This window comes from Bos indicus x Bos taurus, chromosome X (genome assembly GCF_003369695.1).
Source record: "Bos indicus x Bos taurus breed Angus x Brahman F1 hybrid chromosome X, Bos_hybrid_MaternalHap_v2.0, whole genome shotgun sequence".
Lineage (NCBI taxonomy): Eukaryota > Metazoa > Chordata > Mammalia > Artiodactyla > Bovidae > Bos > Bos indicus x Bos taurus.
In genome coordinates, this window is record NC_040105.1 from 32,252,221 (window position 1) to 32,270,895 (window position 18,675).

General features: G+C 40.2%; 1 protein-coding gene across 9 annotated transcripts in view; it reads right to left on the bottom strand.

Moving 5' to 3' along the window:
- Nucleotides 1-18,675, bottom strand: part of DMD (dystrophin) — a 2,656,945-nt gene that overhangs the window by 1,801,175 nt on the left and 837,095 nt on the right. For all 9 annotated transcript variants that reach the window (XM_027533579.1, XM_027533577.1, XM_027533571.1 and 6 more), the window contains exons 6-7: nt 12,609-12,781; nt 2,157-2,275 (exon numbers count right to left, since the gene is read on the bottom strand). In XM_027533579.1, coding sequence (XP_027389380.1) covers nt 2,157-2,275; nt 12,609-12,781 — 292 coding nt within the window. The remainder of the gene's footprint in view (nt 1-2,156; nt 2,276-12,608; nt 12,782-18,675) is intronic.

Genomic DNA, 18,675 nt, shown 5'->3' on the forward strand with positions numbered 1-18,675 from the left:
AGAATAACTTGAGCATATATATCAGATGAAAGAAATGACCATATGCAGATTTAACAAAACAAAACAAAAAAAACTACTAACAGGCTTATCCTTCAGGTTCACACACTATAGCTCTCATCCTCAGGAACTAGAGTTCATATTTTCATTATGTCTGCATCTCTACCTCACTGGAGTATGAAAAAATACATATATTGGTACTAGGAGTTAATAGTGAAGTAACCCTCCCCCATCTTGCAAGACAAGGAAATATGATTGATACAATTTCTCCCTTAGAGCTAAACAGAGACTGGAAGGACACTGACCATCTATCTATTGAAGCAATAAGAAGAGGTTAGAGGTATGTATTATCTAAAGGAGAGGAAACATTTCTAGTATACTTAATCTGATTCCCACTTCACAAACACATTTGCATTGCTATAATTTTCCCTTCCAAAGTCCATATACAGGGGTCAATTAGATATGATTATTCTGGTTCTCTTAAATATCTCATTTATAATATCTGAGCTTCCATTTTGATTATGTCATTTTTTTAAATCTTGTTTTGTTTAAAATTAACTCCCCCACCACTATGGGTCTGCCATGAATAAGACCCACCAATAATATAGGTCTGCTATGAATAAGATAAGGCAATCAGGTTTCTAGATCTGTAACACTAAGTAATAGATTCTGGTTGATGATAAATTCACCAGTGAAAGGCTATCCTCTGAGTTATTTTGGAACTTTTCCTGATGGGACCCATGATCACCACTCAAGGATCTCCTGATTTGGGATTGATTCAATATTCCCAAGATGGAAGAATTATATAACCCTACTCAAATATCATCTTGAATTATTAATATATCACAGATAATCAATCCCACTGATACAGCTTCTCCAACTTCTGGGTTTAGAGTGTGGTAAAGCCTCAGTAAAGAGAATATAGCTTGCAATTTCAAAGAAGTTGGCAGATTAAAAAGTGCCTCATAGGCTAGAAGAAAAGCAGAGGTCAGGAATTATTATCCCTCTAATCCACATGTTTGTAGATATGACTACACAGCACCAAACATAAGGATGGAATTTACGTCCAACCAGTCCATTCTGAAGGAGATCAGCCCTGGGATTTCTTTGGAAGGAATGATGCTGAAGCTGAAATTCCAGTACTTTGGCCACCTCATGTGAAGAGTTGACTCATTGGAAAAGACTCTGATGCTGGGAGGGATTGGGGGCAGGAGGAGAAGGGGACGACAGAGGATGAGATGGCTGGATGGCATCACTGACTCGATGGACGTGAGTCTGAGTGAACTCCGGGAGTTGGTGATGGGCAGGGAGGCCTGGCGTGCTGTGATTCATGGGTTCGCAAAGAGTCGGACATGACTGAGCAACTGATCTGATCTGAATATTATAAAAATATCAATACAGTAGTAGTAGTGTTAGTTGCTCAGTCATGTCCAAATCTTTGCAATCCCATGGACTGTAGCCTGCCAGGCTCCTCTGTCCATGGGATTCCAGAGAGGAATACTGAAGTGGACTGCCATTCCCTTTTCCAGAGGATCTTCCTGATCCAGGAATCAAACCTGGGTCTCCTGCATTGCAGGCAGATTCTTTACCGTTTGAGCTACAGGGAAGACCCCATAAATACAGTGCTGCCCATCAACTAAAGAAGCAGAAAAAGAATAACTAGTCAATGGAGGACTTCCCCTACAGTAACCAATTACAACAGAATCAGCACCAGGAAAAGATTCCCTGATTTAAACAGTAAACCATGTTGCCTTTTATACAGTATATGAATGAAAGTGCCAAGAGTAGCTAACTAATTACAGCCAATTCATGTATCAAATCTCTTGGTAGAAAAAGCAAAACATGAACTTTTTAGAATTGTTTGGAGACAGTGTACTCTAAACATAGTATACTTCATCTGTGAAGCATACACATTCTAAAGGCTTGTGTCTTTTTCTAAACTTTTATATTTTAGTTTCAGATATTGGGATTTGAGAACTAAGATCATATGTGATGATTCATAATACATTTCAGGAAGGCAGAACATTTTAAATACACCTGGAATACAGAAAAACACAATGCACAGTTTCTAGTTTGTGCTTAGTTTGTGAAAATGTGAGGTCTGAGCTGATAAACTTTAAACTGTGCTAAAAACAGTAGCAGTTTAGAAATGCACCAACCTTCAGGATCCAGTAGTTTCTCTATGCCTAATTGATATTTGGCAATGTTGAATGCATGTTCCAGTCGTTGTGTAGCTGACTGCTGGCGAACCACACTATTCCAATCAAACAGGTCTGGCCTGAAACACACACAAATATAAAGACAAATATAAACTGATTGAAAACATTTCATGAGATTCACTTCAATTCTGATTTTTGATTGACAGACAACCCATGCCCACATTCCTTAAGAGGTGAGTGTTACTCTTCAGTACTCTTCAATGACAGTTCTCATTCAAACCAGGCACAATTATAATAGAAGATCCAGAAGAAAACAAAGTAGAATTGATTCTATCTTATCCAAGCAACAAACATGTGTTCATCTCATCCAATCTCATGGATTTAAAGACCAGCCATTTGTTGGTATCTTCTAATTCTATAAGCCCTGCCCAGATCTCCTGCCTGAACTTCAGACTCTAGATCCATCTGTTTACCCAGTATTTCTACTGAGAGTCATGGCAAGACTCAAGTGTTCAAAAATGACCTTCTGATATTCATCCCCATCACACTACCCCACCTCATCTACTTGTCTTATAGTTCTCCCTTCTTCAACAATCAATAACAAGGTCAAACTTGTAGTGCTCAGTAGAGAAACTTGGGGTCAACTTTGATGACTCTTTCACCCTCACAGAACACTTAGTTGGAAATATATCCAGCATTTGGCCACTTCACACTATCCTCAATCCAACCCCTCCTCATAGCCTGCACAGATCACTCCATTAGCTTTCTAACTGCTTCCCTCTTCCCACCCTCACCCTTGTTAATCTATTCTCAGCAGAGTTGTTGCAGTGATCTGGTAAAATGTTTCATCATAACCTTCTCAAATCCCTCCTATCGAGGGAGTAAACTTCACTGATTTAAATGTGACCTATAAGACCCTACATGTTCTGGCTCCCCATTAACTCTCTGATTTTATTTCTTGCCTCCCCCCTCATGTTCCTCAGACAGGCTAGATCATTTCCTGCATATGCACTTGCTGTTCCCTATGCCTAGAATTCTATTCCCCTAGACATTGACATGGCTTACTCTTCCACTGCCTTTGGGTATTTACTCAAAAGTCATGTTGATGAGTTCTTCCCTGCCCTCCTTCCATCTAAAATTTCACGTTGATGAGTTCCTCCCCACCCTTCTTCCATCTAAAATTGCCTGGCCCCAAAACAAGCATACATGGAATCATTTCCTATTCCTCTTTCAGTTCGGTTCAGTCGCTCAGTCGTGTCTGACTCTTTGCGACTCCATGAATCACCAACTGTCCATCACCAACTCCTGGAGTTTAAGCAAACTCATGTACATCCATCGGTGATGTCATCCAGCCATCTCATCCTCTGGCATTCCCTTCTCCTCCTGCCCCCAATTCCTCCCAGCATCAGGGTCTTTACCAGTGGGTCAACTCTTCGTATGAGGTGGCCGAAGTACTGGAGTTTCAGCTTTAGCATCAGTCCTTCCAAAGAACACCCAGGACTGATCTCCTTTAGAATGGACTGGTTGGATCTCCTTGCAGTCCAAGGGACTCTCAAGAGTCTTCTCCAACACCACAGTTCAAAAGCATCAGTTCTTCGGTGCTCAGCTTTCTTCACAGTCCAACTCTCACATCCATAGGTGACCACTGGAAAAACCATAGCCTTGACTAGATGGACCTTTGTTGGCAAAGTAATGTCTCTGCTTTTGAATATGCTATCTAGGTTGGTCATAACTTTCCTTCCAAGGAGTAAGCGTCTTTTAATTTCATGGCTGCAGTCACCATCTGCAGTGATTTGGGAGCCCCAAAAAATAAAGTCTGACACTGTTTCCACTGTTTCCCCATCTATTTCCCATGAAATGATGGGACCGGATGCCATGATCTTCGTTTTCTGAATGTTGAGCTTTAAGCCAACTTTTTCACTCTCCTCTTTCACTTTCATCAAGAGGCTTTTTAGTTCCTCTTCACTTTCTGCCATAAGGGTGGTGTCATCTGCATATCTGAGGTTATTGATATTTCTCCCGGCAATCTTGATTCCAGCTTGTGCTTCTTCCAGCCCAGTGTTTCTCATGATGTACTCTGCATATAAGTTAAATAAACAGGGTGACAGTATACAGCCTTGACGGACTCCTTTTCCTATTTGGAACCAGTCTGTTGTTCCATGTCCAGTTCTAACTGTTGCTTCCTGACCTGCATACAAATTTCTCAAGAGGCAGATCAGGTGGTCTGGTATTCCCATCTCTTTCAGAATTTTCCACAGTTTATTGTAATCCACACAGTCAAAGGCTTTGGCATAGTCAATAAAGCAGAAATAGATGTTTTTCTGGAACTCTCTTGCTTTTTCCATGATCCAGCAGATGTTGACAATTTGATCTCTGGTTCCTCTGCCTTTTCTAAAACCAGCATGAACATCTGGAAGTTCATGGTTCACATATTGCTGAAGCCTGGCTTGGAGAATTTTAAGCATTACTTTACTAACGTGTGAGATGAGTGCAAAGTTCATGGTTCACATATTGCTGAAGCCTGGCTTAGAGAATTTTAAGCATTACTTTACTAACGTGTGAGATGAGTGCAACTGTGTGGTAGTTGGAGCATTCTTTGGCATTGCCTTTCTTTGGGATTGGAATGAAAACTGATCTTTTCCAGTCCTGTGGCCACTGCTGAGATTTCCAAATTTGCTGGCATATTGAGTGCAGCACTTTAACAGCATCATCTTTCAAGATTTGAAATAGCTCAACTGGAATTCCATCACCTCCACTAGCTTTGTTCGTAGTGATGCTTCCTAAGGCCCACTTGACTTCATATTCCAGGATGTCTGGCTCTAGGTGAGTGATCACACCATGGTGATTATCTGGGTCATGAAGATCTTTTTTGTACAATTCTGTGTATTCTTGCCACCTCTTCTTAATATCTTCTGCTTCTGTTAGGTCCCTACCATTTCTGTCCTGTGTTGAGCCCATCTTTGCATGAAATGTTCCCTTGGTATCTCTAATTTTCTTAAAGAGATCTCTAGTCTTTCCCATTCTATTGTTTTCCTCTATTTCTTTTCATTGATAGCTGAGGAAGGCTTTCTTATCTCTCTTTGCTATTCTTTGGAACTCTGCATTCAAATGGGTATATCTTTCCTTTTCTCCTTTGCTTTTCACTTCTCTTCTTTGCACAGCTATTTGTAAGGCTTCCTCAGACAGCCATTTTGCTTTTTTTTGCATTTCTTTTTCTTGGGGATGGTCTTGATTCCTGTCTCCTGTACAATGTCATGAACCTCCATCCATAGTTCATCAGGCATGCTGTCTATCAGATCTAGTCCCTTAAATCTATTTCTCAATCCACTGTATAGTCATAAGGGATCTGATTTACATCATACCTGAATGGTCTAGTGGTTTTCCCTACTTTCTTCAATTTAAGTCTGAATTTGGCAATAAGAAGTTCATGATCTGAGCTACAGTCAGCTCCCATTCTCATTTTTGCTGACTGTATAGAGCTTCTCCATCTTTCACTGCAAAGAATATAATCAATCTGATTTTGGTGTCGACCATCTGGTGATGTCCATGCGTAGAGTTTTTCTTGTGTTGCTGGAAGAGGGTGTTTGCTATGACCAGTGTGTTCTCTTGGCAGAACTCTATTAACCTTTGCCCTGCTTCATTCTGTACTCCAAGGCCAAATTTGCCTGTTACTCCAGGTGTTTCTTGACTTCCTACTTTTGCATTCCAGTTCCCTATAATGAAAAGGACATCTTTTTTGGGTGTTAGTTCTAGAAGATCTTGTAGGTCTTCATAGAACTGTTCGACTTCAGCTTCTTCGGCGTTACTGGTTGGGGCATAGACTTGAATTACCATAATATTGCATGGTTTGCCTTGAAAACGGACAGAGATCATTCTGTTGTTTTTGAGATTGCATTCATGTACTGCTTTTCAGACTCTTTTGTTGACTATGATGGCTACTCCATTTCTTCTAAAGGATTCCTGCCCACAGTAGTAGATATAATGGTCATCTGAGTTAAATTCACCCATGCCAGTCCATCTTAGTTCACTGATTTCTAGAATGTTGATGTTCACTCTTGCCATCTCCTATTTGAGCACTTCCAATTTGCCTTAATTCATGGACCTAACATTCCAGGTTCCTATGCAATATTGCTCTTTACAGCATCGAATCTTGCTTCTATCACCAGTCCCATTCACAATTGGGTGTTGTTTTTGCTTTGGCTCCATCCCTTCATTCTTTCTGAGCTATTTCTCTACTGATCTCCAGTTGCATATTGGGCATCTACTATTCCTATTAGTGGCTTTATATTTTTCTCCTTAGCACTCAACATATTGTACATTTATTTAATCTTATTTATCTATCTTCTGCACTTGAATGTACAATAATTTCTGCCAGATGTGTTCACTTCAAGAAATCCAGCCTGACACACAGGAGGGGCTCAATAAGTATTTACTGACTTCACCAGAGAATGGTTGAGAACATACTATATGATTATCATTTTCCTTGATGACAGAGCAATACCAAGTCATGTAAGAGGCAGTTCTTATCTATAATGATTTTAACTATATTGAGGAAAAAAAATGTGTACATCATGAATTAAATACATCTTAAGTGTGATAAATGCAGATAATAATATATAAGGTTTTCTAAAATCTGAAGGAAAAATATAAAGTTTTTTTCTGAGGCTTAAGGGAGTCTTAAGTGGTGGTTTGGGCTTAGACTTATGAAAAGTGCTTGAGAATAGAATTTTAAATTGTGTGGCTATTAGAGAATCAAAGCTCTTAGAGAAGGAAAGAACAGAAGGTGACAGTCACTCAAGCCCTCATGGGCCTGGCTCCATTGGGAGATTTACGGTATCAAGTGGTGGGAGATAGGGTTAGGAGTGGGGATTGGGGTGAGCCAATCCTTGCAAAAGGCCTTGGCTGGTAAGGAATTACAATTTATCCCAACAACATTGGAACCCAATTGTTAAGTGCTTCATCACCTTTCCTGGATCACAGATACCTTTGAGAATCTGATGAGTTCTATGAAACTTCTACCTAGACAAAATACCTATCCATATCTTTATTTTTTTTTTAATTTTTATTGTAGTATAGTTGGTTGACAATGTTGTTAGTTTCTGCTGTACAGCAAAGTGAATCAGCCACACATATACATGTACATCCCCCTTTTTTGATTTCCTTCCTATTTATGTCACTACAGAGCACTGAGTAGAGTTCCTTATGCTAAACAACAGCTTCCAACTAGCTGTCTATTTTATACATAGTGACTATACATAGTGTATATATGTCAGTTTCATTCTCCCAAATCATGCCAACACCTCTTTGTTCCCCCTTGGTATCCACATGTTTGTTCTCTATGTCTCTGTCTCTATTTCTGCTTTGCAAAGAATATCATCTGTACCAATTTTTTCAAATTCCACATACATGCATTAATATATGGTATTTACTTTTCTCTTTCTGACTTACTTTATTTTGTGTGACAATCTCTAGATAGAATTACAAAGAATTTTAGGAATTTGGGGTCTGTCAATGGACTCCTGCTTAAGAATTCATGCTCCACAAAGAGGATGCTACAAGGAAAGGCTTAGCTGCTATTTTCTAAAAGCAGAATTCAAAATAAACATACAACTTTATTTCTCCTCTGATTCTCATTTCTTTTTCTCTACTTGCTCCTACCCTGTTTAATTCACCAGGCTTTTGTGCACTTCTTAGTAAATATAATCTCCTCTATATACTCCAGATCACTTAAAATGACCAACAACCTTTTAGAACCTAAAATGTGTATACACACATACATACACACACACACACACACACACACACACACACACACACACACACATGGAGCTGTCTCTAGTCGTGTGACTGTATGAAACAAAAATTAAATCCTAGACTATTTGGAGAAAGTTTTAACTTCACTATGCAACCTCTGCCCCATCTTCATTTCTCCTTCTCTCAGCAAGAGAAGTGGAAAAGAATATAGGTGGGAGAGTGTGGGAAACTAGTTTCTCATCTATAGCACAGTTGCTGCTGCTGCTGCTAAGTCACTTCAGTCGTGTCCGACTCTGTGCTACCCCATAGACGGCAGCCCACCAGGCTTCCCCGTCCCTGGGATTCTCCAGGCAAGAACACTGGAGTGGGCCGCCATTTCCTTCTCCAATGCATGAAAGTGAAAAGTGAAAATGAAGTTGCTCAGTCGTGTCTGACTCTCAGCGACCCCATGGACTGTAGCCCACCAGGCTCCTCCATCCATGGGATTTTCCAGGCAAGCAGTAAACACGGTTAAATGAATATGATTTAAAAAAAAAGATTGCTTCCACATTTAAGCCCATTTCCCTTCATCTTCTCCCCCTTCTCCCTAGCCAGTAACTCATCACCTGGATGAGGAGTTATCTGAGCCATGTAATCTATTTGAGCTTCAGTGTTTTCATTTCAAAAAGAAGGCAATGATGTACTGAATGGTCTTTGAGGTCTCCTATGGCATTAAAATCAATCTAATAAAATGTTTTATATTATTAAAATACACCATTTATTAACACTTTAAATAACTGTGATTTTTAAATGCATAAAGAATTGTAAAACTAACCAACTGAAGAGGAAAGCCACATACTCTCCTATGCTAACCTAGACTGTAATTCATAAATAAGAATGTGTGATCAAGGATCGCCAGTCTTCTGAGAAAACTGACATACTGAATGAGATAGCATAGCCTAGTAGAGTCCTCTATGAATCCATAATCTGGGCTCTACCACATATTAACTGTGAAAATATTTCAATCAAAAGTGGAACCAGAGGATACAAAATGGAGAATTCCACACACCTGCCTTAAGAAGAATGTAATGTTAGAATTGAAAGCCTAGTTTTCTATAAATGCCTATTTTACAGAAATCAAGCCTTATCTCCCAACCAATGAATATCCACTCAGAATCTCTTCCCTTCCTTAAGGCAATGAACTTACTGCCTGCACTCCAGCTGGACTGTTCCCTCTTTGCGATCCTTGCCCATACACACAGTCTGCCCCAAACTCCCAACAGACTTACCTGTATCTCACTATATCAAGTTTCCCAAATTGCAACTCCTCTGTTATTCCTGAATAAACTCAATTTCTGATCATTTGAGACTGCCTCCTTTTATCTTTATATTTTGGGTGACACAGTCAAATGGTCTTAGATAAATCACATAACCTTTCTGTGCCTCAGTTTCCCAATTTGTGAAATGGGGACACCAATAGTATGTATGTCATGAGAAACAGATGGGCCATTGTCCATAGAACAGTGCCTACACAGTCATAATTTCTTCAAAACACTAACTTCTATTACTTTGTTTTAAGCTTAATTATATTTATAAAATAACAGGAAAACATTTTCAATTTATAGATTCAAGCCAAGAACACCTAAACTTATAGAAGAGGTATAAATTTACAATACTGTTGATGCAAGAATAATAATATAATAACAGAATAGAAGGTGGAAGAGAAGAAGAGGAAGTATGTATAAGGATGATAATTTACTCATCCTTCTTTTCAGGTGGTTAAGAGACCTTGTCTAAACTTGATGAAAACAGGTATACAACTGTCATTTAAAGTCACACAGGCAACAACTGTAAGAATAAAGTTATAACAGTAATGAAATCAAGAAATAGATGTGGATGAGATGTAAGATGTGTGGGCTTCACATTAAGGAACAAATCCACCTACTTTCAGAAATGAATTAATCAAGAAATAAAATATTTATAATTATGAAAACCATCAGAGAGAATAAAAGAAGTTGCCAACAGTAACCACTAGCAAGTAGAGTGTGATGGAGTAGGACTGGGGTCAGGAAGATATATTTTCTTTCTGGCCTTCTCCTCCCTGTCTAATGTCTGACTGTTTTTAAATCATGTGCTATGTTACTTCTATGGGAATAAACTAAGAAATTAGAATGAAAATTTTATTGCAACTGTATACTTAGTGCAATTTATTTGCATATTTTGAGCGTGTCTTATGTCTTGTGAAAGTCGCTCAGTTGTGTCTATTTGTGACCCCATGGACTGTAGCCTGTCAGGATCCTCTGCTCTGTCCATGGAATTCTCCAGGCAAGAATACTGGAGTGGGTAGCTGTTTCCTTCTCCAGGGGCTCTTCCCAACATTTTGGGGGATCAAACCCAGGTCACCAGCATTGCAGGCAGATTCTTTACCATCTGAGCCACCAGGGAAGCCCAGGAATAATGGAGTGGGTAGCCTATCCCTTCTCCAGTGGATCTTCCCAACCCAGGAATCAAACCGGGGTCTCCTGCATTGCATATGGATTCTTTACCAGCTGAGCTAATTATCGTTTGGTTGTTTTTCCCACAAAGTAGAATCTGGCTTTCTTTTAACTGCACTGTAGTGAACTCTGTCTTTTAATTTAATACTTTTAATTCCTTACATATTAAGAGAAAATTTAGCCTTAAAGAAAAATAAAACCACTAGCAGCCTTATCTTTGGCAAGGCTCTTTGTCAATTCCTATGCTCTTTATCAAGTTCACGCCTTTGTTCTACATAATCTCTCAATTATTGAAATCAGGACACCTCATGACATTCCTGTGTTCCAATGACAATCATCCTGAAACAAAAAGTTCAACCATTTTCTTTCTCTTTAGATAAATAATACGAACATCTGTCAGAGACAAATTGAAGACAAAGATGATTCATGAAAGAGTATTAGCAACTTAGAGAAACCTCTTGAGAAGTAACCATGTTATGTATAAAAAAGGAGTTACTGATGATTCATTCAATATGATAGAAGAATATATCAACAGAGATATTTGGAGAGGCAAAGAGTAGGTCAGGGACAGGGAGGGAAACCTAGATATGTTTACTGCATTACTTAGAACTATATTCAGAAATCATGAAATAAAATATTAACAAATGTAGGCTGTGAACATGCTGGCAGGACTGAAGTGGTCCACTTGAAAAGGAAATGTTAACAAGCCAACAAGGACCACATAACCTGATCCTCAATATTTCTGTTCATCTGCAAATATGTACATGAACAGCAAGATCAATATGTTCTGGCTCTTACCGTGAAGCATGTGGCTGCATAAATGAACACTGCCTTATAATGCAGAATTAACATCTCTATACCCTCTCATCTGGCTTTATTGAGGCTGTGGAATATTTTTCTTCGTGTCACACGTGGGGGAAAACAACATTTTAACATTGTTTAACATGCCGACTGAGAGTGAGCCTGCCTCCCTTCCAAAATCAGGTTGCTGAGTCATTCACCTGGAAACTCAGTCTGGATGGGGTTAATTAAACCCAGCTGGAGCAAGACACCTGACAAAGATGCTTATTTAGAGAGCGTTTGCTCCCAGATTAGTAAACCAGAAAGAAAATTTATATTCTGGGCATTTCTAGAAGCAAGACTGGCACAGGAAAATGGTAGAGTAGACCCGTCGAGAAGAGTAAGATCAAAGTGAGAAAAGATAAACTGCATTGAAAATCAGGGAAGATGCAGACCAGCGGCATTTCAAACACAGTTAATAAGGCAACCATTTGACCCTGGGGATTGGGCTGGGTAAAAGAAAAGGGTAATAAGAAAACCAAAGCAGATGTTCCTTACAGATAATGTATTATACATAGAATGTATATGAATGCATTCATTATATATAATGCATGTATTTACCGTGTTGTTTTGCTTTTTCTTGAACTGTTATTAATTCACTTACTGATCTCCTTTATAAAGAAAAAGCAAACTACTATTTTGCTATCTTAGAAAATATAATATTGCGAATACAGTTAAGGACATTTGGTTCACTATGTCACACTGAGTTCCTCTTATGAAGACCAACAGAACAACTCTCTCTGATGCTTTACAGGAATTGCTTTGCTGTTACAAGTTGTTTCTTTTGTTATTCTGAGCCCTGAGTCACAGAATTAATTGTGGTCTGCTCTCTGCCTTGGTTGCTAAGATGCTCAGAACATTTTTTAACCCATATATATATATAATATCTACATACACACACATACACGCATGCAGGGCCTTATAGTTTTTGTATCTGACAGGAGAAATGTTTCTTTTTCACATTATTAATCTGATAATGGTAATTGATTGTACTACAGGTACTCACATAAGATCTGCAACTATTTGTAATGCTAGAGTTGACGCTCATATTTAACACGTTATTTGTACAGAAAGACCAAGTCTATTCTTGGCAAAGTTAGAATGTAAATTTGATTTTCTGGCAGTCTCAGTTTCAAAGGTGCTGATCCCCTCCCCCATATCATAATCACTATCTGATAGTTTTAATATTTCAGCAGCTAAGTGATATATCACTTAAAAAACAGGATATTATTCAGAGCATCCCAATGGATGGATAGATCAATATGGTCAACATAAAAATACATTGCATTGTGGAAAATGATCTGGAACCAGCCTGGACAAAAATACATCAGTCTCTAAATTAATACTTACAAAAAATTATTCAGTGTCTCGGAAATCTCCTTACCTATGACTGTGGATGAGCGCATTCAAAGCCAAACCGTCAGACCAGCTGGTGGTAAAGTTGATGACATTAACCTGTGGATAATTACGAGTTGATTGTCGGACCCAGCTCAGGAGTATCTTCTCACTGTTGGTTTGTTGCAATCCAGCCATGATATTTTTCATTACATTTTTGACCTATGTGCGGAAAGAAATTTTCATAAGAAAATGCATGAACAAAAAGCACACAAACTTAAACCTAACTAGTTCAGCAGTGGTGATGGACTTGCGCTGATCAGAAACCCTCCCATGATGAAGGCTTGGCCAGTTATGGGCACCCAGATTCACCCACTCCTAGAAGACAGGACAAAGGTCAGTTTTCTCCCTGCCTCGAGAATGCACAGGGAGCTAGTGCTCCTTGAACAAAAGAATCTTGAAAGATCATTCTCAACAAAGTGTCTGGCATGAACCAGAGCACCAACTGCAGACAAAAATGACTGGGGTCCAACAGGTTGGCCCTGGGTTGGTTTCTGCCTTATTTGCCCCTCTGCTGGAAGCATGAAATCCTTCCCACAAAAGGTGGGTAAGGGGTCCCTTTGTGCTTGTTTTGGGCAGGGAAGTGAAAGGGCTTCAGGTCAATGAAACAGACATGGTAGAACACTCAAGATGCTCACAGGCGCAGAGAAGTTAGATGGTGCTAAGCCAAAGGATGCAGTCTTGTGTGCTGGGCTCAGGAACATCTGCTGCCCCCCCTCACCCCCCACCCCCCACCGCCGGGTGGTCAGGAGGCTTGCTCCATCAGCAACTGCCACTGCTCCTCTGAGAAGTCATAGCCTCCTTCCCAACACACAGTCCCCAGACCACCTCCAGAGTCATCATCAGAATTCTCTATTTCTGCCTTGTCGCCTGTGGTCATCTCTGCAGCGTCCCCTGGTTTGAGAAATTTGGCCATGGTGAAAAAGATGAGGTTGAAGTCAAGAGCAAACAGCATGAAGGCCAAGAAAACCCAACGCCGGGGCCGCTTAGGCAGCCCCATCCCTGTTATTTCCAAACAGGCGTGATGGAGATGGCGAAACAGATGCGGGCCGCTGTGATGTCTCTTAGGAAGTCCAACACGGGTCTGCACCAGCCCTGCCACTTGTTCATCAGCCTGGCAGCAGCGAGGAGAAAATCGAGGGCCGGCAGGGACCCCAAGCAAGAGGGTGGTGAGGAAGGCAGACGGAGGCTGCGGGAGAGAAGCGACTCTGCCACGAGCAGGCAGCCTCGGAGCGAGAAGAGAAGGGAAGGCTGCCGAAACGCCGGCAGTGGGCCAGCAGGTGCACGGGACCCCTGGGTCCTGGGAGGGGGTCGGAGGTCATGCGGTGGCGTTGGTTGGGCCCCTCCTACCCGGCTCCCTGAAAGGGAGCAGAAACCAAAACTGCAGAAGGAGGAAAAGACCAGATTCGGTTTTCTTTTTATGAATTGGTTTCTGTCCATTTGATTCTCTCCTTGGCTCTGTGCAGGTGCAAATGCCATTCGGCAGCTGATTGTATTTCCAACTGTCATTCTTCTAACTCAGCTGACACAGAAATCCATTTTCTAGGTTTCCAGGATGCAGTTGACACCTCATTATGGGGCAGACCGTCTACATATTCTGTTAAAGGAATAATTACCAGGCTACTTCTTTAATATAAGCCAGGCCCCTTATCACATACTTGAAGCATATAAGTAAATGTGATTTGTTTTACCACCAAGGGCTTCCCTTTCAGCAAGTGTAAGGTCCATAGACTACCAACATTTGATCAGATGATGAATATTTATTGTGTATTCTAAATATGACATTTGCTTCTTCATCCACGCAGAAGTTAACAAATTCCTTTGGGGAAAATACATATTTTAACATCTCCAGTGTTAGTCATCCTTTTATGAAAGATTCAAAGCAAATTTTAGGATAGACTATTAAATCGAACTTTAAAATACTTGAAAAGGATTTAAGATGATGTTTTGTAAACGTGGTAATGATGTGAAGATGTGAAATCTCTATATACATTTATCACCATCCCTTGATAGCTAAATCTATTATGTAGGGGTGGATTATCCAGTTTTCTTAATTCCTTCCTGACCTGCTTATTTAGCCAGTTACTTAGTGAATAAATAGGTCAAATAGTTATATAAGATATGTCATTTTCCTTATCATATTTTCAAGTTATAAAATACACAGCCTCCATGTACAGAGACCATTGGATGAATCCTGTGGTGAACCAGGGTCGGGATAGCATATACTGGCTCAGGGGTTGTGATGGATTCGCACTGATCAGGCATCCCTCCCATGATGAATGGGATTCATTTGTGAAATGCTTGGCCAGACTGCCCTCTATGCACATAATGTTAAAGGACGACAGAGTATTCAATCCAAAGCTCCTTTAGCATCATTATGTCACTAATTCAGCTTATCAGCCTCAGCCTCATTGCTGTTGCTTCTACCTGGGTGCAAATGTTGCTGAGAAAAAAGAATTATTAAGGGCAATGTGAGGTAACAGTTCTTATATTCCTACATAAAAGACAGTTCCCAAGAAATCTGTATTTGAAGTAGGAAACAGAACGGCTCTATCTTGAAAGCAGGACTCCATCTTGGGCTGGACTGTGGACTTTGAGCTATATGGCCAGTATCTATGGAAACCACATACCTACTGGAAAACCAGGCCCCCAGAAGGAAGAGCCCCAGGGCTCTCCATCGCCTAAAAGAATACCCTAAACCCTAATTATCTGTGTAACCGAATAGAATCATACATTCTATTATGCTTATTGGGGTATGACCACAAGCCTATTGATAATTGTCCACTGTTAACTACCTAGGCTTAAGGCTTATGAATCATGGGTTAACTTTGATTGTATCTTTCTTTTTTCTTTGTTCAGACTAGTTTCAGGGAATTTTGGGGAAGTGGGTTTGGACACATATGCTTAAGGTAAACCGGTCGGGCTCCTTGGTTAAGAGGAGATTCTGCCTTGGGCCCGCCAGTGTAATAAACTGCACTCCACTATCTGCATTGTCCTGAGTTTGTTTCCCGGAATGCGTGGCTACAACATATTAAGGATCAACCTCAGTCAGACAAGGTTTCCCTGGTGGTTCAGTGGGTAAAGAATCTGCCTGTAGTGCAGGAAACGTGGGTTCGATCCTTGGATTGGCAAGATCCCCTGAAGGAGGAAATGGCAACCCACTCCAGTATTCTTGCAGGCATAATCCCATGGACAGAGGAACCTGGAGGGCCCCAGTCCACACAGTCACAAAGTGTCAGATAGGACCAAGTGACTAAGCACACACACACAGTCAGTGAGACTGAGCTGCTCCTAAGGTGAGTTTTGAAGCAAAAAATAAAAAGTCCCCCACCCTCAGAGCTCATTGCCCCTTAGAGAGTTATAGTTTAAATAACTGTATATGTGTGTGTGGGCGGGGGGCGGGGTGTATACAGCATTTTTTTTTAATTTAAATTTATTTATTTTAATTGGAGACTATTTACTTTACAATATTGTATTGGTTCTGCCACACATCAACATGAATCCGCCATGGGCATACACGTGTTCCCCATCCTGAACTCCCCTCCCACCTCCCTCCCCGTACCATCCCTCCAGGTCATCCCAGTGCACCACCCCCAAGGATCCTGTATCAAACCTGGACTGGAAATTCGTTTCTTATATGATATTATACATGTTTCCATGACATTCCCCCAAATAATCCCACCCTCTCCCTCTCCCACAGAGTCCAAAAGACTGTTCTATACATCTGTGTCTCTTTTGCTGTCTCGCATACAGGGTTATCGTTACCATCTTTCTAAATTCCATATATATGCATTAGTATACTGTATTGGTGGAGAAGGCAATGGCACCCCACTCCAGTACTCTTGCCTGGAAAATCCCATGGATGGAGGAGCCTGGAAGGCTGCAGTCCATGGGGTCACTGAGGGTCAGACACGACTGAGCGACTTCACTTTCACTTTTCACTTTCATGCATTGGAGAAGGAAATGGCAACCCACTCCAGTGTATTTGCCTGGAGAATCCCAGGGATGGGGCATCCTGGTGGCCTGCCATCTATGGGGTCTCACAGAGTCGGACACGACTGAAGTGACTCAGCAGCAGCATACTGTATTGGTGTTTTTCTTTCTGGCTTACTTCACTCTGTATAATCGGCTCCAGTTTCATCCACCTCATTAGAACTGATTCAAATGTATTCTGTTTAATGGCTGAGTAATACTCCATTCTGTATATGTACCACAGCTTTCTTATCCATTCATCTGCTGATGGGCATCTAGGTTGCTTCCATGTCCTGGCTATTATAAACAGTGCTGTGATGGACATTGGGGTACACATGTCTCTTTCAATTCTGGTTTCCTTGGTGTGTATGCCCAGCAGTGGGATTGCTGGGTCATAAGGCAGTTCTATTTCCAGATTTTTAAGGAATCTCCACACTGTTCTCCATAGCGGCTGTACTACTTTGCATTCCCACCAACAGTGTAAGAGGGCTTCCTTTTCTCCACACCCTCTCCAGCATTTATTGCTTGTAGACTTTTGGATCGAAGCCATTCTGACTGGCAGGAAATGTTACCTCATTGTGGTTTTGATTTGCATTTCTCTGATAATGAGTGATGTTGAGCACCTTTTCATGTGTTTGTTAGCCATCTGTATGTCTTCTTTGGAGAAATGTCTATTTAGTTCTTTGGCCCATTTTTTGATTGGGTTGTTTATTTTTCTGGAATTGAGCTGGAGGAGTTGCTTGTATATTTTTGAGATTAGTTCTTTGTCAGTTGCTGCATTTGCTATTATTTTCTCCCATTCTGAAGGCTGTCTTTCCACCTTGCTTAGAGTTTCCTTTGTTGTGCAGAAGCTTTTAATTTTAATTAGGTCCCATTTGTTTATTTTTGCTTTTATTTCCAATATTCTGGGAGGTGGGTCATAGAAGATCCTGCTGTGATTTATGTTGGAGAGTGTTTTGCCTATGTTCTCCTCTAAGAGTTTTATACTTTCTGGTCTTACATTTAGATCTTTAATCCATTTTGAGTTTATTTTTGTGTATGGTGTTAGAAAGTGTTCTAGTTTCATTCTTTTACAAGTGGTTGACCAGTTTTCCTGGCACTACTTGTTAAAGAGATTGTCTTTTCTCCATTGTATATTTTTGCCTCCTTTGTCAAAGATAAGGTGTCCATAGGTGTGTGGATTTATCTCTGGGCTTTCTGTTTTGTTCCATTGATCTATATTTCTGTCTTTGTGCCAGTACCATACTGTCTTGATGACTGTGGCTTTGTAGTAGAGCCTGAAGTCAGGCAGGTTGATTCCTCCAGTTCCATTCTTCTTTCTCAAGATAGCTTTGGCTATTCGAGGTTTTTTGTATTTCCATACAAATTGTGAAATTATTTGTTCTAGCTCTGTGAAAAATACCGTTGGTAGCTTGATAGGGATTGCATTGTATCTACAGATTGCTTTGGGTAGTATACTCATTTTCACTATATTGATTCTTCCAATCCATGAACATGGTATATTTCTCCATCTATTAGCATCCTCTTTGATTTCTTTCATCACTGTTTTATAGTCTTCTATATATAGGTCTTTAGTTTCTTTAGGTAGATATATTCCTAAGTATTTTATTCTTTTTGTTGCAATAGTGAATGGAATTGTTTTCTTAATTTCTTTCTATTTTCTCATTATTAGTGTATAGGAATGCAAGGGATTTCTGTGTGTTGATTTTATATCCTGCAACTTTACTATATTCACTGATTAGCTCCAGTAGTTTTCTGGTGGAGTCTTTAGGGTTTTTTATGTAGAGGATCATGTTATCTGCAAACAGTGAGAGTTTTACTTCTTCTTTTCCAATTTAGATTTCTTTTTCTGCTCTGATTGCTGTGGCCAAAACTTCCAAAACTATGTTGAATAGTAGTGGTGAAAGTGGGCACCCTTGTCTTGTTCCTGACTTTAGGGGAAATGCTTTCAATTTTTCACCATTGAGGATAATGTTTGCTGTGGATTTGGCATATATAGCTTTTATTATGTTGAGGTATGTTTCTTCTATTCCTGCTTTCTCGAGGATTTTTATCATAAATGGATGTTGAATTTTGTCAAAGGC